We start from the raw sequence: 27772 nt of genomic DNA, 5'->3' as shown, positions 1-27772 counted from the left end.
ACTGATTTTCATTTCTTCAAATTTTGAACATCTATTTATATGTATATTGGCCTTTTTTTTGCAGCATGAATTGTCTATTTTGATTTTTTGCACATTTTCTAATTTTCCTCACTCATTTATACCAATGTTTAGTATTTAAGGATAATAATCTTTTGCCTATCACATTTTGTAATTTTTGTCTCCTAGAATATTTATTCTTGTCTGCATTTTAACATAATTACATCATTCAATTACAGTTTTCTTATCTTAGGAAATCTTTCCAATCACAGAAATATTTTTCTATGTTTTTGCCTAAGAACTTCATTTAAAATTTTAATACCTTGTGATTTTATTTTTAAAAATATACATCTTTTATTTATCTGGAATTTCTATTTCTTTACTGAGTGAAGTGGGAACTAGTTTTATTCTTTTACAAAAACAATATAGTTTAACATCCTGATGTCAATAATTGAATTGGCTTTCCTTTCCCCACTAAATTGAAATGTTTTTTATCGCATTTTAAATTCCAAATATATTAATTTCTGGACTCTATTAAGTTGTGTTGATTCACTGAATAATAATTTGCATTTATTTAGTGCTTTTTTTGTGACAGAGACAGAGAGAGGGACAGATAGGGACAGACAGACAGGAGTGGAGAGAGATGAGAAGCATCAATTCTTCATTGTGGCTCCTTTGTTGTTCATTGATTGCTTTCTCATATGTGCCTTGCGGGGGGGGGGGGCTACAGCAGACAGAGTGACCCCTTCCTTAAACCAATGACCTTGGGCTCAAGCTGGTGAGCCTTGTTCAAACCATTGAGCCTTGCTGAAACCAGATGAGTCCACGGTCAAGCTGGTGACCTTGGAGTCTCAAACCTGGGTCTTTCACGTCCCAGTTTGATGCTCTATCCACTGCACCACTGACTGGTCAGGCTATTTAGTGTTTTTATATCAAGCATGAGAGATTGAGTAAAAAAGAAAAAAAAAGAGGATAAAACTCACGAAAATGGATAAGAAGTGGTGATTGCTGGGGGTGGGGGTGGGGTGAAGGAAGCTGAAGGAGCATCTAGAGGGAATAGATGGTGATGAATGGAGACTTGACATGGGCGATGAACACAATACAGTGTACAGATGATGAGTTGTGGAATTGTGCACCTGAAACTTGTATAATTTTGTTAACCATTGTCACTGCAATAAATTCAATAAAATGAAAAAAATATGTTTAATTTAATTTTTGCAAGATGAATCTGAATAGTTCATTTCCACAGATCAGATCAGGCTAAATTTCTGAGATGTGAAAAACTTGCTTTTTGTTAATAATCAGAAAGTCGGAAGCCCAGAATGTGAACCTGGTGAAGGCTTCCCATGTTACAAATATTTAATCTGTGAATTAAAAGATTAGCAGGTTTAACAAATACCAAAGGTAGAAAAGTATGTTCCAGATTAAGAGAAAACCTTGAGAAAAGTTGTGAAGGTTTAAAGACTGTATGGATAGTGGATGTCATTTCATTCAGCTTGTCAGAGTTCCTCAAGGCAATCGAAGCTAGAGAAGAGGGTAACTGTGGGATTGTAGAAGTCTTTGCATGTTTGAGAAGTTTGGGCTTTATATTGTAATCAATAAATCACTATATAAAAGTTGTAAGAGAAAACACAGTAAGATTTTTGTTTTGGGAATACCACATGGCTGCAACATAGCTGGGTTGCATGAGGGGGTGAGGATGAGAAGCTTGGAGATGAGGCAATAGGATTAGTTTGGATGCTATTGCAACACAACAAGTGAAGATAACCAAAACCTGAGTAGGATCATGTAAGTGAGAATAGGGAAGCATAAATGAATTCTAGACATTGCTGAGGTGTGGTCAGGAACTTTTGTTTATATTTATGTTTGCAATTATAATGTAGGAAGTGAAAGCGTAACATTATATTGATTGATACCATTATCTAATGTTCATCTTTTAATGAAACCTGTAGCTGTTTCTGCTTGTTGACTCTTGCTTTCTCTAGTCTTCACAGAGACACTCCAAAAGCAGGCATGTTTGGTGCTAACCTCACCATCTTCCACCCCACTGTGTTCATTCTACTTGGCATCCCAGGACTGGAGAACTACCACACCTGGCTTTCCATCCCCTTCTGCCTCATGTACATCACCGCAGTTTTGGGAAATGGAGCCCTCGTCCTTGTTGTCCTCAACGAACGTACCCTCCATGAACCCATGTATGTCTTCCTATCCATGCTGGCTGGCACTGACATCTTGCTGTCCACCACCACTGTGCCCAAGGCTTTGGCTATCTTCTGGTTCCATGCTGGGGAGATTGCCTTTGATGCCTGCATTACTCAGATGTTTTTCATCCATGTTGCCTTTGTGGCTGAGTCAGGAATCTTGTTGGCCATGGCATTTGACTGCTATGTGGCTATTTGTACTCCATTGAGATACACAGCCATCTTAACTCCTATAGTAATTGGAAAAATGACCCTGGCAATCTGGGGACGAAGCATTGGGACTATTTTCCCTATTGTATTCCTGCTGAAGAGACTGCCATACTGTCGGACAAATATCATCCCCCACTCATACTGTGAGCACATTGAGGTGGCCCGACTGGCCTGTGCTGACATCACTGTGAATATCTGGTATGGCTTCTCAGTGCCAATGGCATCAGTTTTGGTAGATATTGCACTCATTGGTATTTCCTACACTTTAATTCTCCAAGCTGTGTTTAGACTTCCTTCCCAGGATGCTCGGCACAAGGCTCTCAATACCTGTGGTTCTCACATTGGAGTTATTCTCCTCTTTTTCCTCCCATCCTTTTTTACTTTCTTGACCCATCGCTTTGGCAAGAATATCCCCCACCATATCCACATCCTTCTGGCAAATCTCTATGTATTAATTCCCCCCATGCTTAATCCCATCATCTACGGGGCAAAGACCAAGCAAATCAGGGACAGTATGGCTCATATGTTATCCATTGTGGGAAAGTATTGAGGAAGCTCATGGTTCCTTCACAGCTTTTTCTTATAAGCAGGGGAAAAGAGAACTTACCAACTGAGATTCCAAGTTAAGGCACTATAGTGTGTTGCAAACAAAAACACATAGGCTTAGAATAAAATGCATCTGAATTCAAATCCTGGTTTCTTTACTTCCTGACTTTTGATTATGGGCATTTTCCTACTTCTTGGAGAGTTAGTTCTAATCTACCAAATGAAACCACTTGTACTTAGGCTCTAAAGTTTATGTAAAGATTAAATTAAATGTATAAATTGCTGGGTATATTGCTTAGCATTTCATGGGCTCTCAGTGTTAGCTATAATTCTAACTTGAAGTTTGTGGCTGAAAATATTTTAGGTTTGATGTATATGATATTTCCAATATTTTGAGAGGCTCCTGTACCTACTCCTGCTTCCTTTCCAAGATTGTATGATGATTAATACCTGTAACACCACCGCCAGCATAACTGGTTTGCTGACAAATCATTAGGTGATGAATATAAAAGTGTACTTTTAAAAAGATTAAGCTGTTAAAAAAGACTAAGGTTGTTATTGATTAAATTTTATATATAAGGAGCTATCACCATTATAACAAAAAATTTCTTTACTCATGAAGGAAATTGGTTGAATGACACAGACAGGCATTGCCCTTAGACAACTGGTTGTCTGAGATGGACTCATAAACAAAGAACAAATGGTGAGGGCACATTTATAATGGAAAATATATTACATAAATATACAGCTGATCAAATATGAAGCAAGCTAATACTCTATGGTTCTATGTCCTCTATCTATAATTTTTTCCTATTTAGAGATAGTTGCATGGCTTTACAATTTTATTTCTAAATTAGGATGACTCCTAAACTGATATGTCTAGCCTAGACTTTTTTTTTGAGTTCATATCCATATATACAACTGTTTCTTGATGTCTCTAGTTGTATGTTTATTAGGCATGTCAAAGTAAAATGTCTATATTAGGATAGTTTAAGATATGCTTAATCTCAAGTATTACCAAAACAAAGTTTATTCTTCTTTTATTAAGGGTGTAGTGTAGGTCGGCAGAATCTATTCTCCATTTAGTGACTCAATAATTCTGGATCTTTCCATCTCCTGGAGTTGGCATATCAACATACACTTTTCAGAGTTACCAAGCAAAAAAGAAAAAATAAACAGGAGGGAAAGGTGAGGCACTCCAATGATTAATTGCTTTGGTCTTGAAGTGATTTATCACTTTTGTTCACATTTTCATTGGTGAGCATATTGCTCTAACATGACCCCAATCCAACTGCAAGGGAAAGTGGGAAATGTAGGCATGTTCATAAAATTTTAGTGAACACTAATTTTTATGCCACCATCTGTGCTTTGGGTCACTTAATAGTTCTTCATTACCTTATCTGTATGTACAAGAACACACTCAAATCCTCTCCACAAGACAAACCCCAAATTTGCATTCAGGCATTTCACCCAGCTCAAAGTGTAGGATCTTCAGTTGATGTAAAAGAACTTCTCCATCAGATTTGGTTGGGGCTTTTCTTGATCTAGAGAACTGTGATTTAAAAGCAAATTTCTCTGCTCATTTATCACCCTCTTATTAAATATACAATAATGTAACAAGGATATTTAACAATAACTTCTCCCATTGGGAAAGATAAAAAATATGAAACACACAACAATCAATTCACAGCAATTTTGAAATCCCATTGGGCAAATATTGGGAAGGCTCCATGCCTTGAGTTTGGGAGAAGTTTCTTGATTAGATTTCCCAGCAGTAATCCACTGTCCATTCCTCTCTGTGGACCATGGAAATAATCTCTTTGAAAGATTATTTCTTTCCCATTATCTTCCTAGGCCATAGTTAGAATGGGCCCTGGGGAATATGTCCTTCTTGGGCAGCACAATATTCTAACTCTAATTCCTGGTGCTGAAAGCTTGGGCCCCAAGAGTTACGGTGTGTTAGCTCTTGAATAGTCAAAGTCTTTCTTAGCTGAACTTTTGGTTTTGTTGGTAGTATGTCTGTTAAAAACTTAGTAAGCTTCTCATCTATTTGGCTTCACTTCTGTGCCGGTAAACACACTCTGAAATCTTTTAAAGGTATAAATCTCAAATGTTCTCTATTTTCCTTTCATCACTTCTATATACATCTCTCTGACCTAAATGCAGGTTAATTTGGGACTGTAATGTTTTAGTGGGAAGGTATCTATGCCCTCAGTTGCTTGATTTATTTGAGATGTTCACTGGTTAGCACACTTAGAACATGATCTTCATCTTTAAAGACTTTAACTGAGAAGTTTTATAGGAAGATTTTGCTTGAAGCTTTTAAAAACCATTTTTTGTATTTTTTTACTCTTTAAAGTTTAGAAGTAGTTCATTTTCCATCCCTTTGAGGCTCTGAGGTTTTTTTTAAAACTCTCTATGGTAGGTAAAATACTGGCCACTACAGATATCTATATCTTAATCCCTAGAACCTCTGAGTATGTTAGGATATATGGCAAAGGAAAATTAAGGTTAAAGATAAAATTAGGATTGCTAATAAGCAGATATTATTTTGAATTATGAGGTGGGGCCAATGTAATCACAAGTATCCTTTAAGTGAAAGAAGGAGGCATAGAGTGAAGTATTAGAGTGAAATAAGCTAGATGGAGAAAGAAAAATACTGTATGATCACCTGTGTGTGGAATCTAGAAAGCCAAACTCATAGAAACAAAGAGTAGAATGGTGGTTACCAGGGGCAAAGAGGTAGGAAAATGGGATGATGTGGGTCAAAGAGCACAAACTTTCAGTTATAAGACAAATAAGTTCTGGGGATGTAATGTATAACATGGTGATTATAGCTAGTACTTACAGTACTAGACAAATGACAGTAGCTAAAATAATAGAGCTTAAATGTTCTCACCACGTAAAAGAAATACGTGATATGATGGAGATGTTAGCTAATGCTATGGTGGTTATCAAATTATAATATATAAATATATCAACTCAACACATTGTACACCTTAAACTTACACAATGTTATATATCAACTATTTCTTAATAAAACTGGGGAAATAAACATCTGAGGGACAACTATCAGTAGAGTCATTCAACTTGCAACATCATTTTTTCTTTAGTGTGAATAGCAAATGATGCTTTATTGTGTTAACTAACTGAAAATGTAAAGTTATATTTTTATTAGTATATAGTCAATCACTAAATTATTCTGAATCTTAGAATTTTTGAATGTCAAGCAGCATATTTAGCTAACAGGGTTTTATGATGATTAAGTGAGATTGTGTTTGGGACAATTTTTAAGCTTCCAAGTATTGCTATAGGGCAGGGGTCGGGAACCTATGGCTCACGAGCCAGATGTGGCTCTTTTTTTTTATAATAATTTTATTTTTTTAATGGGGTGACATCAATAAATCAGGATACATATATTCAAAGATAACAAGTCCAGGTTATCTTGTCGTTCACTTATGTTGCATACCCATCACCCAAAGTCCTCTGTCACCTTCTATCTTGTTTTCTTTGTGCCCCTCCCCCTCCCCCTTTCCCTCTCCCATTCCCCCCTCCCCCCCTTAACCACCACACTCTTATCAATGTCTCTTAGTTTCACTTTTATGTCCCACCTACGTATGGAATAATGCAGTTCCTGGTTTTTTCTGATTTACTTATTTCGCTTCATATCATGTTATCAAGATCCCACCATTTTGCTGTAAATGATCTGATGTCATCATTTCTTATGGCTGAGTAGTATTCCATAGTGTATATGTGCCACATCTTCTTTATCCAGTCATCTATTGACGGGCTTTTTGGTTGTTTCCATGTCCTGGCCACTGTGAACAATGCTGCAATAAACATGGGACTGCATGTGTCTTTACGTATCAATGTTTCTGAGTTTTTGGGGTATATACCCAGTAGAGGGATTGCTGGGTCATAAGGTAGTTCTATTTTCAGTTTTTTGAGGAACCACCATACTTTCTTTCATAATGGTTGTACTACTTTACATTCCCACCAACAGTGGATGAGGGTTCCTTTTTCTCCACAGCCTCTCCAACATTTGCTATTACCTGTCTTGCTAATAATAGCTAATCGAACAGGTGTGAGGTGGTATCTCATTGCAGTTTTGATTTGCATTTCTCTAATAGCTAAAGAAGATGAGCATCTTTTCATATATCTGTTGGCCATTTGTATTTCTTCCTGGGAGAAATGTCTGTTCATATCCTCTCCCCATTTTTTTATTGGATTGTTTGTTTGTTTGTTGTTGAGTTTTATGAGTTCTTTGTATATTTTGGATATTAGGCCCTTATCTGAGTTGTTGTTTTGAAAATATCATTTCCCACTTAGTTGGCCTCCTGTTTATTTTGTTATCAGTTTCTCTTGCTGAGCAAAAACTTCTTAGTCTGATGTAGTCCCATTCATTAATTTTTGCCTTCACTTCTCTTGCCTGTGGAGTCAAATTCATAAAATGCTCTTTAAAACCCAGGTCCATGAGTTGAGTACCTATGTCTTCTTCTATGTACTTAATTGTTTCAGGTCTTATGTTTAGATCTTTGATCCATTTTGAGTTAATTTTAGTACAGGGGGACAAACTGTAGTCCAGTTTCATTCTTTTGCATGTGGCTTTCCAGTTTTCCCAGCACCATTTATTGAAGAGGCTTTCTTTTCTCCATTGTGTGTTGTTGGCCCCTTTATCAAAAATTATTTGACTATATATATGTGGTTTTATTTCTGGACTTTCTATTCTGTTCCATTGGTCTGAGTGTCTATTTTTCTGCCAATACCATGCTGTTTTGATTGTCGTGGCCCTATAATAGAGTTTGAAGTCAGGTATTGTAATGCCCCCAGCTTCATTCTTTTTCTTTAGGATTGCTTTGGCTATTCGGGTTTTTTTATAGTTCCATATAAATCTGATGATTTTTTGCTCTATTTCTTTAAAAAATGTCATTGGAAGTTTGATGGGAATTGCATTAAATTTGTATATTGCTTTGGGTAATATAGCCATCTTGATTATATTTATTCTTCCTAGCCAAGAACAAGGTATATTCTTCCATCTCATTATATCTTTTTCAATTTCCCTTAACAATGGTTTATAGTTTTTATTATATAAGTCCTTTACATTCTTTGTTATGTTTATTCCTAAGTATTTTATTTTTTTGTTGCAATCGTGAAGGGGATTATTCTTTTGAGTTCGTTCTCAATTGTTTCATTGTTGGCATATAGAAAGGCTATTGACTTCTGTATGTTAATTTTGTATCCTGCGACCTTACTGTATTGGCTTATTGTTTCTAGTAGTCTTTTTGTGGATTCTTTGGGGTTTTCGATGTATAGGATCATATCATCTGCAAAAAGTGATACCTTTACTTCTTCTTTTCCGATATGGATGCCTTCTATTTCTTTGTCTTGTCTGATTGCTCTGGCTAGAACCTCTAGTACCACATTAAATAAGAGTGGAGAGAGTGGACAACCCTGTCTTGTTCCTGATTTAAGGGGGAAAGCCTTCAGTTTAGTGCCATTTAGTATGATGTTAGCTGATGGTTTATCATATATAGCCTTTATCATGTTGAGATATTTTCCTTCTATACCCATTTTGTTGAGAGTCTTAAACATAAAATTGTGTTGTATTTTATCGAAAGCCTTTTCTGCGTCTATTGATAAGATCATGTGTTTTTTGTTCTCTGTTTTGTTGATATGGTGTATTACGTTAACCGTTTTACGTATGTTGAACCATCCTTGAGATTCTGGGATGAATCCCACTTGATCATGATGTATTATTTTTTTAATATGTTGTTGTATTCGATTTGCTAGTATTTTGTTTAGTATTTTAGCATCTGTATTTATTAGAGATATTGGTCTATAGTTTTCTTTTTTTGTGCCATCCTTGCCTGGTTTTGGTATGAGGGTTATGTTGGCCTCATAAAATGTGTTTGGAAGTATTGCTTCTTCTTCAATTTTTTGGAAGACTTTGAGTAGAATAGGAACCAAGTCTTCTTTGAATGTTTGATAAAATTCGCTGGTATAGCCGTCAGGGCCTGGACTTTTATTTTTGGGGAGGTTTTTAATGGTTTTTTCTATTTCTTCTCTACTCATAGGTCTGTTTAGGCTTTCTGCTTCTTCTTGACTCAGTCTAGGAAGGTTATATTGTTCTAGGAATTTATCCATTTCTTCTCGGTTGTTGAATTTAGTGGCATAAAGTTTTTCATAGTATTCTACAATAATTCTTTGTATATCTACGGTGTCCGTGGTGATTTCTCCTCTTTCATTTTGGATTTTGTTTATATGAGTTCTTTCTCTTTATCACTGCTTTTGCTGCATCCCATAGATTCTGATATGTCATATTGTCATTTTCATTAGTCTGTATATATCTTTTGATCTCTGCACTTATTTCTTCTTTGACCCATTCATTTTTTAAAAGTATGTTGTTTAGTTTCCACATTCTTGTGGGAATTTTTTCCTCTTTTTTGCAGTTGAATTCTAGTTTCAAGGCTTTATGATCAGAAAATATGCTTGGTACAACTTCGATTTTTCTGAATTTGCTGATGTTGTTTTTGTGGCCCAACATATGGTCAATTCTTGAGAATGACCCTTGTACACTGGAGAAAAAAGTATACTCAGTTACTTTGGGATGAAATGTCCTGTAGATGTCTATCATATCCAGTTGCTCTAGTGTTTTGTTTAAGGCCACTATATTTTTGTTGATTCTCTGTTTGGATGACCAATCTAGACCAATTTTAATATGTTGTTATATTTGATTTGCTAGTATTTTGGCTCTTGCTCCGTCCCGGTGCGCAGCTTTTTCAAGGCTCTGAGGCGGCCCAAGATTCTGCTTTGGGCCCACACAAAGACCTCTGACTCTGCCCCTCTGTGTGATAACACGGGCGCACACTGCCGAGGCACTCGGAGGAATCTCTCTCTCACTATCTGCGTGCGCAGACCAGGATCTCAGGCCGGCCGCCTCACCCTCTGAGTGCAACCCCGACCCGCATGGAAAAGTTCCAGCATTGGAATTGACTCTCACTCCCTCCCCGTGCATGGCTTTTTCAGGGCACTGGCATGGTCTGGAGATTCCGCTTTCGGCCCACACAAAGGCCTCTGACTCTGCTTCTCTGTGGGATAACACGGGCGCCCACTCCTGGCTCTTTGGAAGGAATCTCTCGCCCACTATCTGCGTGCACTGACCAGGGGATAGGGGAAAATGGCTGCCCCACTTGTCTTTCTTTATCTGGGTTTGGCGTGAGTGTTAGCTTGTATTGCCCGGGTTGCCACAGGAACAGTTTTTCCTTGGCTTGGATCTCCGTGCCACAGCCTGGTTTGGCCGTTTGTGCTGCGGCCTGGATCTATTCACCCCCTTTGCCCGCCCTAGTTTGTATATTCTCAGTTCCCAGTGCAAGCCGCCCTGTTTAGGTTAGTGAGGAAGGTGAAGCATTTCTTACTCCCTATTTCCTTTGGGGTTTGTTATATATTTAGCCAATTTTTCGCTCGACCATACCTTCGGGTGTATTGCGAAACATCTGGAGTCTCCAAGGATAGGTTTTTCTGTTTCTGGTTGAAGATCTTGTTGAGTTTTGGGGGAGATTTATCGGTATCACTTCCTACTCCGCCATTACTCTGACGTCATCTCCAGATGTGGCTCTTTTAATGGCTGCATCTGACTCGCAGACAAATCTTTAATAAAAAATAATGTTAAAAATATAAAACATTCTTATGTATTACAATCCACTCATTTCCTACCGCTTATGTTTATGGTTGCGAGTGGCTGGAGCCAATTACAGATGTCCTCTGGGACAACACTAAATTTTTATTGGATAATATGTAATGTACATGAGTAGTTGTATGGCTCTCATGGAATTACATTTAAAAATATGTGGCATTCATGGCTCTCTCAGCCAAAAAGTTTCCCGTCCCCTGCTATAGGGAATTACTTCAGTTGTTGCCTATCAGACTGTATACTTTATATTAGTTTATTTTCAAGTTCACTGATTCTTCTGCCATCTCAGACCTTGTGTTGAGCCTCTCTAGTGAGGTTTTCAAAGTTATTATATTTTTAAGCCCAGAAATTTCATTTGGTTCTTTTGTATAGTTTCTTTTAAAATTCTTTTATCAAAGTATAGTTGGCATACATTGTACATTCACATGTTCAACATAGTGATTTGAAATTTATATACCTTATGATGTGAACCTCTTACTAAGTTTAGTAACCATCTGTCTCTATGCAAAGTTATCACAATGTTATTGACTATATTTCCCTCATCTTTTTCACCCATCTTTTCTGGCAAGCATCAGTTTGTTCTCTGGTTCTGTGAATCTGTTTTTGCTTTATGTTTGTTCATTTTTTAAAGATTCCACATATAAGTAAAATCATACAGTATTTGTCTTTCTCTGTCAATTTCACTTAGCATTATACCATCTAGGTCTATCTGTGTTGTTGCAAAGGGCAAAGTTTCATTCTTTTTTATTGCTGAATAATATTCCATAGTGTATATATACAAAAATCTTTTTTATCCATTCATGTATGGGTGGACACCTAGGTAGTTTCCATATCTTTGCTATTGTAAATAATGCTGCAATAAACATAAGAATGCATGTAACTTTTGAATTAGCACTTTTATATTCTTTGGTTAAATACTGAGAAGTGAAATTGCTGATTAATATGATAGTTCTATTTTTGGTTTTGGAGGACTCTCTGTGCTGTTTTCCATGTTGGCTGCACCAATTTACAATCCTACCACAGTGCATGGTTTGTTATTTGTTGATTTTTGAGTATAGACATTTTAAAAATTATAGCTAGGTGTGAGGTAGTGTCTTACTGTGGTTTTGATCTGCATTTCATTTCTCTGATGATTAGTGATGTTGAGCATCTTTTCATATTCTATTAACCACCTGTATGTCGTCTTTGGAAAAATGCCTATTTGTGTCTTCTGTGCATCTTTTGATCAGTTGTTTTTTTCTTTCCATTATTGAGTTATGAGTTCCTTATATATTTTGAATATTAAAACATTATTGGATAGAGAATGAGAATGTCTTCTATTCAGTAGGTTGTCTTTTTGATTTTAAATTTCCTTCACTGTGTGGAAGTGTTTTAGTTTGATGTAGTCCCATTTGTTGACTTTTGTGTTTGTTTCCCTTGCCTGGGGAGACATATCCAAAAAAATATTACTAAGACAGATGCTAAAGAGTAGTAAACTCTTCTATGATTTTTATGGTTTCAGGCCTTATATTTAAGTCTTTAATCTATTTTGAGTTTATTTTTATATATGATGTTCAAGGGTGGTCCAGCTTTACTTTTTGCATGTATGTGTCCAGTTTTCTTATGTATAGTTTCTATTCTTTTATTGAAATTATCTGTATTTTTAAAATTCTTTACATGTTTCCTTTTAATTCTTTGAATATATTTTCAATAGCAGGTCTGAACTCTGTGCTTGTTAAACCCAACACCTGCCTTCACTGAGTGACAGTTTTGATGTCTGTTTCTCCCCAATTCCCCATAGGTCATAATTCCCTTTTCATGTCTCATACTTAAAAGTTTTTTTTTTAAGCTAAGCATTTTAAATAACTTTATTGTTCTGAGGGTGTTGTTGCTGTTTTTTTTTTTTTATTTCTGAAATCAGTGAAACCTTTTTCACAGTGCTCACCTAATGTACTGCTCAGATATTTTTATTATTTTTAACTAACTGAATTTATTGAAGTTACATTGAATAACAAAATAATACAGGTTTCAGGTGCACAACTCTACAACACATCATCTGTTCACTGCACTGTGTTTATCACTCCAAGTCAAGTTTCTGTCTGTCACCATTTATTCCACTCTACCTTCTTCCACCTCCCTTTACCACCCCTTCCTTCTTGCAAGCACCACACTGTCGTCCATATCTATGAGCTTTTTTTTTTTTTTTTCATTTTTGGTCATTTTGATTGCTTCCAAATACCTTGAGCCAGTAAAGCTTCTATTCCCTATTAGTGGGTCTACGTGTGGCTTGGGCAGCACATTCAAAGTTCAGGCAGTTTTCAAGTCTGTTCCAGCTTTTACTTTTCCATCAGACTCCTTGAGTCTCTTCTGCATATGTACTCAGTTTGCTGGACAGTTTAGGGTGTGTGGAGAGTTTGGGCTTTGTTCTCCCCAAATGTATGTACAACCTTCCAGTCAGTCAGCCGTATGTGGAGAGCTTCTTAAACCCTATATCCTTACCTCATTTGTAATATCTCCGGTCAGTCTACAGTCTTCAACTTGTACTGACCAGGACTATAGGCTCTGGTTAGATAGCTGCATGACTTTCCCACTTGGCATTGGGTATGGCTTTTCCATTCTTCCTTCCAAATCAAGTCAGCCCCTTCTGGCAGTGAAGCTATTGATTTTATACCCTGTATTTCCCTGGTGAAACTATCACACTGACCAAATTGAAGCTGGAGGAGATTGGATGGGAGCAGCCTCAGGCAAGAACAACAGATTTCTATACTTCCTACCTGAAGTTCAGCAGTTATTCATGAAAAAATGCCTATTTGTGGGGTTTCCACTGTTTCTTTCCAGAATCATGAAATGAGTATTTCTGATAACTTTTCTAATTTGATAGTTGTTTCCTATGAAGTGGATTCATGACTTTTTTATACTGCCATATCATATTGTATTGTCTAACATTTTTTTGAGGTAAGATGAGTACATTTCTTTGATATTGTGTTAGGTCAAGCATGTGCCATACTTGGGCTCCCAAGTTTATAGCTCTTTAGCTTGTGCCTACATGCTTAGTTACTCTTCCCAGGATATCCTCATCAAGTCAGAGGGGTTTCATCCTCAGCCATGTGACTTGGAAGCAATCCACTCCTTGTAGGTTTCCCAGATAAAACATAGGACACTGACTTGTATAAATTTCAGATAAATAATGAATACCTTTTTTTTTTTTTTTTAGTATGAATAGGTACCAAACATTGCATGGTACATAACTTACTAAAAAATTCTTTGCCATTTATGAGAAATTAAAATTTAACTATTTGCTAAATTTGGCAGTCCTCCTTCTCCCTCTTTGCTATTGAGTCCAGATGATCAGTCCTACTTTCTCCCAACATGCACACACTCACACTCAAACATTTACAGTGAGATTTTTCTTTCATGGATCTTCTATGATCTTTGATGAAGATAAATCTAGACTGTGTTGTGATCATCTTCATCTACTCATCAGGGAGAGTCATATTACATTAAATTCCAAAATGAAGAAATTATGGAGAAGGTGATCTCATTACCTTTCTTTCAGAAGGCTTTTTGGCTCCAATACAGATTAACTTCATAGTGAGACAGGTCTGTTTTTATTAAACCACAAAGTAATTTATGTTACATTCCGGTCATACAAAATTAGTTTTTATTATGATAATGTTTCTCAAAGAAAGAAAATTTGCTGCCTTCACTGTTAAATGAGTCTCTGGCAAAATTAAAAAAAAATAACAACTTATGAAAATAACTGCTTTAAACTAATATAATATTGAATGTTAACTGTAATTGAAAAATTAATTTACATACTATATATTTAATTTTTTAAAGCATACAATTCAATGGTTTTTAGTATATTCATGGAGTTGTATGCTGTTACCATGATCTAATTCCAGAATATTTTTATTACCACAAGAAGAAATCTATTATTCATCAGCAGTCATTGTCATTCCTCCATGCATCCCCAGCTTCTGACAAACACTAGTCTACTTTCTGTTTCTATAGATTTGTCTACTATACACATTTGATATAAATGGAATTATACATAACCTTTTTTGTCTGGCTTTTAGAAAAAATTAGTGTAATGTTTTAAAGGTTCGTTCATGTTATAACATGTGTCAGTACTTCATTCCTTTTTATCACTGAAAAATATTCCAGTGTATGGCTCTATCTCATTTTATTTATCCATTCATCAGCTGATGAATATCTGAGTTATTTCCATGCTTGAAACTTTGAAATGTATATTAGTCCCATTAAATTTAATTTCTTAAATAAAAAACAAAAACAAATACAGAAGAATGTATGCAGTTCCATTTAGGCAGGGACTGCCTCTAATATTTACTTTCATTTATAATATTTTTATTTCTAAAGAATGTGAATTTTTGTTTATGTCTTAGTTAACAAATTATATTTCCTAATGAAAGAGGGAAATCAAATTCCAGCTGGGGTCTGCTGAATTTCAAAACCTGTGCTCTTTTGCAGTACAACACGTTCCATTCTTTGAGTTTGTGTCACTTCTGGGACAGTCTCGTCGAACATAAGCACCCACTGGAAGCCCACTTGGAGCTCCTGGGACCTAAGAGCATATATGATGCGGTTCAGGGTGGGGGAGGGATGACAATGTTAAGAATGTTAAGAAGAACAAGAGAGATGGAAACTGCTTTTCCTGCCAGGTGGGCTATAGACACTACAATAACGGTTGTGTAGAAGAAGAAGGTAAGGGTGAGATGGGAACTGCAGGTTCTCACAGCCTTGGATATTGCTTCATCAGAGTTCAGCCTCATCACAGAGTGAAAGATAAGAACACAAGAAATAAGAACTAGAGCCACATCACTTCCACAAATGACCCAAGCCAAAGCCAACTGTAAAAGCCTATTAATGGTGATGTCATCACAGGCCAACTCAGTGACTCCAAGGTTAGAGCACAGGTAGTGGTCAGTTTCATTTCTGGAGCTGTAACATCTCTGGGCAGCTAGTACATGCACTGGGATGGTCAACAGAAAATTTCTAAGCACCATGAATACTATGGCTTTGACCACAAAAGTAGGTAACTATGGAGGAGTATTGAAGTGGATGGCAGATGGCTACATATCTATCCATAGTCATATAAAGGAAGATACCAGACTCTATGCTAATAAAACAGTGAACAACATAGATTTGAACAAAGCACTCAAGAGAGGCTGATGGCCTTGGCATCAAACCAGAAGATGGCTAGAATCTTGGGCATGAAGGTGGTAGTCAAGCCAATGTCCACTATAGCCAGGATACTAAGGAATTGGTCCATGGGCTGGTGCAGGTTAAGTTCATGGTAAATGGTGATCATAATGAGGATATTGGCACCAAGAGCTTAGAGGTAGATCAGATCCAGGGGCTGGAAAGCCAGTGCTGCCACTTGTGAATGCCTGGGAGCCCCATCAGAATGAACTTAGTCATGTGAAGTCTTGAGTTATTAGTTACACTCTGGGAGATATCAATATGTTAGCATCTTAATCCTTAGTGTCTGTCTGTAGATAAAGGGAAACAAGAAGGAAGCTTGGTTAAGTGTTCAGCTAAGATTCAGGTTTAATTTAAAGATATAAGATTCACAAGTAGTACCTTTTATCATGATAATCTTCATGTCTCTTTTGTCAGAAAATGTTCAGAAAAGAGCACTAAGATAGCCAGAAAAGAAATATTAAAGTAGAAACAAAGAAAGCCAGAGAGGAATCGTTTACTGGCTTCATGTCATGTAATGGTGCTTTTTTATATACATGGAGCAAGTGAACGTGGACACAGAGCAGGAGACACGTACAATCATCATGAGCAGTCTGATTTCTCAGGAGGTAAATACTATGAAAACATATTGAGACCTATATTTTTCAGTTTATTGAATTTTTACCTGTAGATTTTAATAAGACTCTCCTAAGGGCATTGTTTTAAAAATACTTAATGCTGTATTTTTAAAAATGTTTATTTTATTGATTTTAGAGAGAGGAAGGGAGAGAGTGAGAGAAAAACAGGAACATTGAACTGTTCCTGTATGTGCCCTGACTGGGGATTGAACTGGCAACCTCTATGCCTCAGGATGATGCTCTAACCAACAGAGCTATCCAGCCAGGGCATAATGCTGTATTTTTAAAAGGAATTTTAACATCAACTAGATTTAATTATGTTAATTGCCATAGAGATTTTGACATTTACATATTTAGATATTTATACTTAAGTGAAAAAAAAAAACAATGTTCACTATATATCTTTTCATAATAGTGCCTACCCATTTGTGGTCTTTATTTTGATTCAAATTCTGTGTGGCTATAGAACATTTTCAAGCTATTTTATCAGAAAGAGAAAATGGGCAGTATACCCTGAATAAATTAGAAAGTCATCTTCAACTCAGAATTTTGATTAATATTCATTTCTCTGCAAATCAAAACTGCAATGAGATACCACCTCACACCTGTTAGATTAGTTATTATTAATAAGACAGGTAATAGCAAATGTTGGAGAGGCTGTGGAGAAAAAGGAACCCTCATCCACTGTTGGTGGGAATGTAAAGTAGTACAACCATTATGGAAGAAAGTATGGTGGTTCCTCAAAAAACTGAAAACAGAATTACCTTATGACGCAGCAATCCCCCTACTGGGTATATACCCCCAAAACTCAGAAACATTGATACGTAAAGACACATGCAGCCCCATGTTTATTGCAGCATTGTTCACAGTGGCCAGGACATGGAAACAACCAAAAAGCCCGTCAATAGATGACTGGATAAAGAAGATGTGGCACATATACACTATGGAATACTACTCAGCCATAAGAAGTGATGACATAGGATCATTTACAGCAAAATGGTGGGATCTTGATAACATGATACAAAGTGAAATAAGTAAATCAGAAAAAACCAGGAACTGCATTATTCCATACGTAGGTGGGACATAAAAGTGAAACTAAGAGACATTGATAAGAGTGTGGTGGTTACGGGGGGAGGGGGGAGAGGGAGAGGGGAAGGGGGAGGGGGAGGGGCACAAAGAAAACTAGATAGAAGGTGACAGAGGACAATCTGACTTTGGGTGATGGGTATGCAACATAAGTGAACGACAAGATAACCTGGACTTGTTATCTTTGAATATATGTATCCTGATTCATTGATGTTGCCCCATTAAAAATAAAATTATTAAAAAAATTTTTAAAAAAATATTCATTTCTCATTACTTTTTAAAAATGTTTTTAATAGTTAATTATAAAAATGAAACTCATTTTCTTTGGTCTATAGAGGGAAGAATATATTTGTATTGTTTTTTAATTTTTTACTTTTTTTTTTTATTAAGTGAGAGCCAGCGAGGCCAAAAGACAGACTCTTGCATGTGCCCCAACTGTGATCCACCTGGCAAGCCCCCTACATGGTGATGCTCTGTTCATCTGGGGCCACTGCTCTGTTGCTCAGCAACTGAGCTATTTCAGCCCCTGAAACTAGACAATAGAGCCATTCTCATCACCTGGGGCCAACCATTTGTGCCATGGCTGTGAGAGGGGAAGAGAGAGAAAGAGAGAAAGAAGGGGGAGGGTTGAAGAAGCAGATGGTTGCTTCTCCTGTGTGTCCTGACTAGGAATCAAACCTGAAACTTCCACACATGGAGCCCATGTTCTACATTGAGCCAACTGGCCAAGTTATCGTTCTTTTTAAAATAGTAAAACAATAGCTTTACTATTGATTATTGATGCTTCATTTTGTATTAAGTTCTTATATACACTAGGTCTAATTTATTGTTTTACTTTTCTGTCTGTGCATTGTGATGAGGGTACCATACTGAACAAAACAGTTCTAGATTTATAAGTTTTAACATACAATGGATCATTTCCCACTTAATATTTTACATTTTAAAATTTAAAGCTTTTGCCAATGTTTTGACTTCTATATCATCTTATTTTTTAATTTCTAAATTATCTAAATTTAATTGGGATAAAATATAAAAATTAATTTATACAAATAACATCTTAAAATATTTTTCCTTTATATTTAGCAATTTGATGCATCTCTTTCATTACTTAAATTTTGTTTTACATCTGCACTAATGGACATTATTTATAAGTCTCAACATTTTATACTACTTTTAAACTATATTTGAAGATTTTGAGTGGACTCTTCCTAGGGTATAATTTTTAATTAATTGTTGCTAGTACCTAAGAAATCTGTTGATTATTTATGTAGCTTTGGATTCACTTTACTATTTTATTGTCAGTTATAATAATTTTTTAATTTTTTCTCTGATTTTCTTGTGTGACCTCATAAGTGTTATTAAAGTGACAATTTAGAGCTCTTTTTGCAAATATTATATCTTTTATTTTTTTATGTTTTATTTTAATCAGAACAAAGTTAAACAATAAGAATAGCAGCTCATCTAATTTCTCCATTGATTGACTTAATAAAAGTCTATTAAATTTTACATGGAGAATGCTGTTAACTTTTGTTTTACAAAGAAAACAAGTTAACAATGTATTTTATATGCTATAAAAGTTCCAAATCATGAAAGAATTGAGCTTCATAATTTATAAAATTCTCTTTTTTGAGGAATCTTTGCTTTATAATTTATTATGCAAGAATCACTTAGTTTGGTCATTTACTCAACAAATTTTTACTGAGAGCTCCCTGTGTGCCTGACACTGTGGAAACCAAGAGGGTTTCTTTGCATATATCTCTCACTGAAAAGCCCCATCTTCTCCAACATGGCCATATCAGAGCTCAGCCTCAGCTCTTTGGGCTCATCTTAGATACAGCTCTTAACCCCTGCACAGGTGAAGAGCCTGATAGAAAGTGAAGAAAGGCAAGTTGAGAAATCCAAGGATAGTGAGCCAGATTTATAAACTGGGCAGAGTTCAAAAGAGGTGAACTGCCTCCACTGATTCTCCCCAGTGTCCAGGATGTTGGCTGGTTTACTTACTGTGTGGGAGGGGCCACGAGGCTAGTGCTTCCTCCTGCTATACTTCTCCCTTCCTGGCTGTTGCTGCCTGTGCTTGGCCTTTCATTGCTAAGAGCAGATCTATCTCTCTCCTTACTTCTCCTTGTTTTTTGGTTATAAATCACATCCATGAAATGACTTGGTTGAGGTCTGACTCTCCCTGGACCTATGCCATATCACTCCATCCTCTCATCCAACTACCTCTAAGGGAGGTTGTTGTCTCACTCCAGCCGGAAGGCCCCTAGTGACTGTGGAGGCCTTTTTTGTCACTTCTGGGAACAGTCCTATTCAAACCTAGTCCCAGGGGGCAAGCTCACCAGACAGACAGCCCTGCCAGGTTGAAACATTGGACGAAGGTGTGTTCTTCATTCTCTCTAAGCTGGTTTACTCCCCACTCACTCTAGTAAGTACAGTCAATTCTGTTATTACATGACACATGAGTTCTTGAAAGTCATCATGCTCTGCAGTATCCCATGAAAAAAGCCACCGGATTTATGGAAAAATGGAGCTAAGAGCACAGCATTCAACAACTTTGTCAGTGACACATAAAAAAGATAGAAAACTAGTATAAATATTAGCCGAGTTTTACAATGTTAAACAGTTAAGAAAAACACAATTATACAATGCATATAACACTTTACTTTGAAGAAGATAATGTAGTTTGCTGTGGAAACAGAGAGGGGTTATATAGTTTGGGAGTAATTGTGAAGAGATAAAAGACGTTTATCTGATCAGACAGTAAGTTGTGAAGGAAAAGAAGGTAGTTGATCGATATTTGGTATGTGTGTGTTGTGTATTCCATGCAGCTTGCTTTGAGCTTGATGCAGTTTTCTACATTGAATGAGTGTTTCTACTGGACAAAAGTGCATAAGGGCAAATGTTAAATTCACTTGTGCTCAAATTGTTTCATAACATATCACTGGTGTTGGAACCAAGTGATATAGCAGAACTATCTACCTTTTTCCTATGTCAACAGTCTTCCTCTCCAGTATTATGCACCTCAAAATATATAGATCCCAAAGGCTGCCAACTTCAAATACTATCTGGGCTCCACATACTTCTGTCTAGGGCTTGCAGCAGCACTTGCTAGTCTCTCTCCTATATCCCTGGGCTCTGCCTTTCATTGACCCATCTTCTTGTAAAAGTAATCTTTCAATACTATCTTTTATTCCTCACTTTTCAAATCTATGGCCATCTAAAATCTGTCCTATCAGGATGCTGAAACTGCTCTTGCTGATGACTTCTAAACTGCCTAATCAAATAAGCTTTGTAGTAACTAGAGTACCAATAGGGAACAGGTGGCCCATTCAAATTAGAATAATTAAAAAAATTCTTTTTATTGAGGTATAATTGATATGTAATGTTATATTAGTTTTGTGTACAACATAATGATTCAATATTTGTACATATTGCAAAATGATCACCACAATAAGTCTAGTTCACATTCATCACCACACAGTTATAAAAATTTTTTTTCTTGTGATAACAACTATTGAGTTACCTTCTTTCAACAACTTTGAAATATGCAATGTAGTACAGTTAACCCTTGAACTACATAGGGTAAGGGTGCAACTCCAGCAAAGTTGAAAGTCTGCATATAATATTTTGATTACTCCAAAACTTAACTGAAGTCATCCTTCAGTATCTGTAGGGATTTGGTTCTAGGACACCCTCCCACTCCGCTTCCCTATACCAAACTCTGGCTGCTCATGTGCCTTCTCTAATGTGGAACAAAACAATGTATACAGTCAACTCTCTGCATTTGTGGACTCCCAACTGCAGATCAAAAATACTATTTTTCGGAGATGATTTATACACTCTACAAAAATACTATTTTTGATTCACAGTTGGTTAAATAGATAGAATTCACAGTTGGGAAACCTGGGAATACAAAGGGCACACTGAATATTTATTGAAAAAATATTTGTATAAGTGGGCTTGCACAGTTTAAATTCTGCGTTATTCAAGAATCAGCTGTATTATCAATCACAGACAGTGCTATACAGTACATCCCATGACTTATTTTATAACTAGAAATTTGTACCTTTTGACTCCCTTCACTTATCCCCACCTCTGCACCTGCCTCTGGCAATCACCAATCTGTTCTCTGTACCCATAAATGTGTGTTTTTTAAAAAGAAATTACATATAAGTGATATCATATAGTATTTATCTTTCTCTGTATGATTTATTTCACTTAGAACAATGACAAGTTCCATTCATGTTGTCACAAAAGGCAAGATTTTATTATTTTTTATGGCTGAAGAGTATTCCATTACATATGTGTGTGTGTGTGTGTGTGTGTGTGTGTGTGTGTATATATATATATGTCTCATTTTCTTTATTTATTTTCTTTATTCATTTATCTATAAGTGAACACTTAAATTGTTTTCATTTCTTGGCCATTATAAATAATAATGCAGTGAATATGGGTGCATATATTTTTTCAAATTAGTATTTTTTATTTTCTTCAGATAAATACCCAGAAGTGGAACCACTGGGTCATATGGTGGTTCTATTTTTAATTTTTTGAGGAAGCTTTATACTATTTTTTATAGTGGCTGCACCAATTTACATTCCCACCAACAGAGTACAAGAGTTCTCTCTCTATACATTCTTGCCTGCACTGGTTATTTCTCAGATTAGAATAATTTAAGAAGGAATTACTTACAAAGGGACTATTTATGAGGATGGGGTCAATAAGAGATTCAAAGTGACAGTGCAGTTATCTAAGGCTAATAATAGCACTGTTTCTACTTCTAGACCTGGAAGAATGAGTGACTCTGAAATCCTGAAGTAGAGAGTTGGCATAAAGAAGGTTACCTTAAGAAGAGCTTTTTGAATTTATTCTATCTCTTTAAGTGTGAGTTCTTATAAACTTGAATGTCACTCTTTGTGTTGATTTTGCTCAAATTGATGTTTGTATTTGTTGTTAAAGAAATATTGCACTAAACAGAATGAGCAAATAGAAGTTGATTTTATTTTGATATTATTGCCAGCAATAGGGAAGAGAACACAGGCTAAGTCTAGAAACCTAAGTCTAGTTCTAATAAAACAAAAGGCCAGATTGTACTGGAATAAGCTGTCAAGTGCAATGAGTTTAAGCATGGGATGAGGTACTGGAAAATTACTAAAGAACTTTGATAAGAGGTTGATCAATGAGGTGTGTCAAGAACATTGAGTTATGCCTGAGCTTGCACTTGTTTTTGTCTGTGATGAGGCCATCTGTGCTTGCTAATTGGCACCCAAGGAAGTTAGGCTCCTACTTTCCACAGAGACTGAGAGATGGGATATCTCCTTCAATGTTTGCATTTCAGGAGATAGTTCCCAGGTCCTTGAGAAAGACATTTTCTGGGTTGTATAACTTGCAGGAGGTTAGGAGATAATTTATACACGCTACAAATGTGCAGAGAAAGAATTTACAATTACAAGTTTTCTGAAGCAAATGCTGTAAGAAAAGAAAGGCCAGGGGCTTGTAATCAGAAAAAAACCTGTCTTGGATCAAGCCAGTTTGGTCATTGGTTGGTTCAATTTCTTTCTAATAGGCTATCTCGGATGCTGCTGTATTTGTTTGATGCAACCTGTTGTAGTGGAGATGTGAGGTGTGCTCATAGCTTGATTTACGGTTGAAGTGTATTCACCATGCCTCATGGAGCATGGTTGTTTATAGCCATGTGGGTCACTGCCTTGCTTTCTGATCCAGTCTCCAATATCCTGGGAACATCCACCATGGTTGCTTGACTTTTAGCCCACTTCTTGGTCCAAGAGTGTTATGTGCAGGAGGTTAGACATGCCTGACTATTTCTACTGCACTTCCCATTAATCACCAGGTTACTTTTCTCATATTTCTTTGCTTCTCTTAGTATCAGTCATTTCTCAGTCTGAATCTTCTTTATTACTATAGCTTTTCCCCTGTCCCTTTTGAGCTTCTATTCTATAATTCCATCAGTTACCTTTCATCTTTGATGTTTCCCTAATTTTTTCTGTTTTACTAATGGCTCTCTGTTTGTTTTGCATCATGTTATTGATTGATTTATTATTTTTGAATAACATTGTTAGTGATTGCTAGGTTTTGTTGTGGGAGGAGGAAGCTGCAGTGAGTGCCAAGTTTGTCATGTTGATTCAGAGATCACTATTTTCTTTAGGCCAGTTAGAGTGCAGGAGCTGGAGATACAGGGTAGCCACAATCCCTGCTCTCATGAGGTTTATAGTCTATGTGGATTTATGTTGGGATTTTTTCCTGGGTGCACAACCTTGACTGCAAAGTTGCTATATCATTTAAAATGTATAGTTTATTGATTCAGAGATCTTTGGAACTTATATACTCTTTGGAATTTTTGAAACTTTTTTGTGCCTCAACATTTTATCAATTTCTGAAAACATTACATGAAAAGAATGTGCTGTGTATTGTCTGTTTTTACTGAAGAGTTAATTCATTCAGCACTCATTCAAGCCCACCTTTCTATAACGTTCCTCTCTCATAAAGTCTGGGAATCTGAGTCTTCCTTGTCACAAAAGATGAACATTGGACTAATTTCTGACCAATCAGATATGAGGAAAAGTCTGTTGAGATTTCCTTTTAATTTTTTTCTTCCTTTCTGTTTGAATGTGAAGTATGATAGCTCTAGTTTAGAATGACAGAGCAGAAAGTGAAAAGAGCCTAGTGCCTTGATGGCACAGTACAGCTGCCTTAACAATTGAACTGCCTACTTTGTGTGTGTATGTGACATAAGATAAAGAAAGTCCAATTTAGTTAAACACTATAGTCTATTGTCTCATATACAGCTAAACACAATCCTAATTGATTGTTTATTAATGTGAGGGAGGCATACTTTACCCCTTCATAATGTTTTGTGCCATGTGGTGGCCAGTCCATAGTCAGAATGCTCTTGATTTCTGTTCACTCTTCACTCATGCTCCAGAGTAGGAGTATCTTAATCTGAGTAGTTAGTGTAAAAAAAAAAAAAAAAAAAAGAAGTCTAGTAGAATTTAGTCTCTCTCTCTCTCTCTCTCTCTTTTCCTGGAGTATGTGTCTCTATATGGCTCTCAGCCATGTGGTCACTCCATTTGTAAGATCCTGTTTCCATGGCAATCTGCAGTTTTGGAGAATTAGTTAGATTTAAGAAATTGTTAACACTTGACTAATTGACAGAGCATATTGAAGAATAGTGGATGCAAATATATAATTTGAGCATTCAAAATACATGTTTAAGTGTTTTTATTTGTTTGTTTCCTTTTCCTATTTGCAGCCAAGGCAGGCTTTTTAGAGAGAAGTCACAATGCACTTAAGAAGTGAGAAATTATGTTTCACTTATTTGAGGGTGGTGTGTCTACATGAATTATTTTACTTTTTTTTTTTTTTTTTTTTTTGCATGGGAGGTTTGTCTATTTTCCTCTATGTATTTAGTTACTGGATCACTTACTTATATCAATGTAGAATCATGGATATTTGTTTTGTATTTTAGTTATAATCCAATACTAGAACTCCTGACATGTAAAGAACTTTAAATCATTGTTCTGTTCTTACAACAACAATCACAACAATAGAAAAAAAGCTGGACCCCCCCCCCACCAAAATTCAATGACTTTTCTTGGACTTGACAGAAAATTGACATTGGAGGGCAACTGCCACCACAAATTTGGAGAGAGGTGGGTGATTACAGAGAATCCAGCTCATTGGAGCAGAAACTGCTGGAGCCACAAACTGGCAAGAAGCTGTCAAAGGTTATTTTGGAAATCCTGAAGGATGAGTGTGGACTATCATGAGGATGAGGAGTACTTTAAGCTGAAGTCTTGGGGAGACTCCTCCACACTTTATATTTGTCACTCCCAGCAGATTCTTATAATAAAGATCCAAGAATGATCTACTGGCTCTGGCAGAGGAGGGGCAAGAGTTAACATTGTGAAATAAGTCCAGAGCATTCCCCATAATACAGATATCCTTTCCAAGGGAAAATATATTAGAGCCATATCTCATCCAGTGGAAGGGTTATGTCTTTGACTCCAGTATGTCAACCCTGTAACCTAAGTTTTCAGATGGGTCCAAGAAAAGTGACTGATTTTCACTTTTTCAGCCTTTTCTTGATGTAAGAATAAGAGTGACTTCTAAGCTCTTTTTACTTGTTGGAGCTGTAAGAAAGTCTCTCTGAGTTTTCTCTAACGTTCATGTTTTAGCCACATCATTTTTATTAATTTTTTATTTTTTCACTCTCTCTATATTCATTTAAAGATGTTTTGTCCATCATTTCTACTTCTTCTTACGGGGAATCTTTCTCTGAATTATCCTATTGGTCATTAGTAGAAGTGAAAATCCAATCTCTTTGATGGCCAGATTAGAAATAAAAAAATCCAGTATCTTTCTTTTGGGATTTATTTTTTTAATCCTTGAAGTGTCAAAGACTCTCAGGAACTTCATGCAAACAGCACATGGAAAGAAAAACAGGCAACTTGACCCATTCATTAGTGCACTGCTGTTTATCAACTGTCAATGCTCCTGCTCTTGGTATCTGGGGTCACTTTTAAAACAGGGGAAAGCACACGGCCAATTTTGCCTTACTGATGGATGTAATAAAGTCTTTGCTATCTAACCTACTCTGCCAAAGGAAAGAGGATTTGATTCCTTGAATTTTAATGGTCCTTACTGTTGGGCTTCCACGTTTACTGGCTCAGTAAGGCTTTTCTTCCCAAAGTCTACCATCATGTCAGGTATTCGGGCAAGGAGAGCCTTCTTAACTAATCCCCATGTCACTGCAGAGCCAACATTTTACCCTTGCTGGTCTATACTTTGGCCTTGAGAGAAATAAAAACCAACCTCACCAACTTCTTTCTTTCCACAAACTTATGTCATTTATCTTACAGAGAAGGTTCTACTCCAAAGAAATTTGGTGTTCTTTATACTGCCAATGAACCATAGGACCTCACTGGGATTTTAAGATTTTAGAGAAGGTCAAGTAATGTTGAATGTGAAAGAAAAATGGTTGAAAAATTCCTCTTAATGTTTAATGCAAATTAACTCATGAATTGGCAGAGTTTGTAAAGTGATAACTCCTGTCAAATTCTTGACTTATATAACGAAAAGAGTCTTCTAGACTGAGTCCAGAGGATTTAAAATCTGCAGTATTATCTGTCAGACAGGAAAATTGCTGCCAATTTTAAATGGACTTTTTTTTATTATTAGAGAAGTGGTATATAATTTCACTTAGATATAATTCCTTTTTAAATCTTATTTTTATTAATTTTAATGCAGTGACATTGATAAATCAAGGTACATATGTTCCGAGAGAACATCTCCAGATTATTTTGACCTTTGATTATGCTGCATACACCTCACCCAAGTTAAATTGTCTTCTGTCACCTTATATCTGGTTTTATTTGTGCCCCTACCCTCCCCCTACCTTCTCCCTCTCCCTCTCCTTCCTCGCCCCCTCCTCACCCCTCCACCCCACTCCCTGTTACCGTCACATTCTTTTCCATGTCTCTGAGTATCATTTTTATGTCCCATTTATGCATGGGTTCATATAGTTCATAGTTTTCTCTGATTTACTTATTTCACTCTGTATAATGTTATCAAGGTCCATCCATGTTATTGTAAATGATCCGATGTCATCATTTCTTATGGCTGAGTAGTATTCCATAGTATATATGTACCAAAGCTTTTTAATCCACTCGTCCTCTGACGGACATTTGAGCTGTTTCCAGATCTTTGCTATTGTGAACAATGCTGCTATAAACATGGGGGTGCATTTCTCCTTCTGGAACCATTCTATGGTGTTCTTGGGGTATATTCCTAAAAGTGGGATGGCTGGGTCAAAAGGCAGTTCGATTTTCAATTTTTTGAGGAATCTCCATACTGTTTTCCACAGAGGCTGCACCAGTCTGCATTCCCACCAGCAGTGTAGGAGGGTTCCCTTTTCTCCACATCCTCGCCAGAACTTATTCTGTGTTGTTTTGTTGATGAGCGCCATTCTGACTGGTGTGAGGTGATATCTCATTGTGGTTTTAATTTGCATTTCTCTAATGATTAGTGATGTTGAGCATTTTTTCATATGCCTATTGGCCATCTGTATATCCTCTTTGGAGAAGTGTCTATTCATTTCTTTTGCCCATTTTTTTGATTGGATTGTTTGTTTTTCTGGTGTTGAGATTTACAAGTTCTTTATAAATTTTGGTTATTAACCTCTTATCAGACATACTGTCAAATATGTT

At 36.4% G+C, this 27772-nt stretch overlaps 2 protein-coding genes across 2 annotated transcripts; one reads left to right on the top strand and one right to left on the bottom strand.

Annotated features, from left to right (window-relative positions):
* Positions 1 to 2010: 2010 nt before the first annotated feature.
* LOC136320644 (olfactory receptor 52B2-like) lies at positions 2011 to 2958 on the top strand. Its single transcript, XM_066253804.1, has one exon. It carries the CDS (start codon positions 2011 to 2013, stop codon positions 2956 to 2958), a length of 948 nt encoding a protein of 315 aa, XP_066109901.1.
* Positions 2959 to 15063: 12105 nt separating this feature from the next.
* Positions 15064 to 16107, bottom strand: OR56B4 (olfactory receptor family 56 subfamily B member 4; the record flags this gene model as incomplete). The annotated part of the gene is given in 5 exon segments (XM_066252795.1): positions 15064 to 15240; positions 15243 to 15678; positions 15680 to 15804; positions 15806 to 16005; positions 16008 to 16107. Coding segments are annotated over 5 exon segments (1038 nt in total), but the record flags the coding sequence as incomplete, so codon positions are not given.
* Positions 16108 to 27772: the final 11665 nt, after the last annotated feature.

Source organism: Saccopteryx bilineata, chromosome 1 (assembly GCF_036850765.1).
Source record: "Saccopteryx bilineata isolate mSacBil1 chromosome 1, mSacBil1_pri_phased_curated, whole genome shotgun sequence".
Taxonomy (NCBI): domain Eukaryota; kingdom Metazoa; phylum Chordata; class Mammalia; order Chiroptera; family Emballonuridae; genus Saccopteryx; species Saccopteryx bilineata.
The sequence above is the reverse complement of the archived record's forward strand: the minus strand, read 5'-3'. Positions and strand labels throughout refer to the sequence as shown.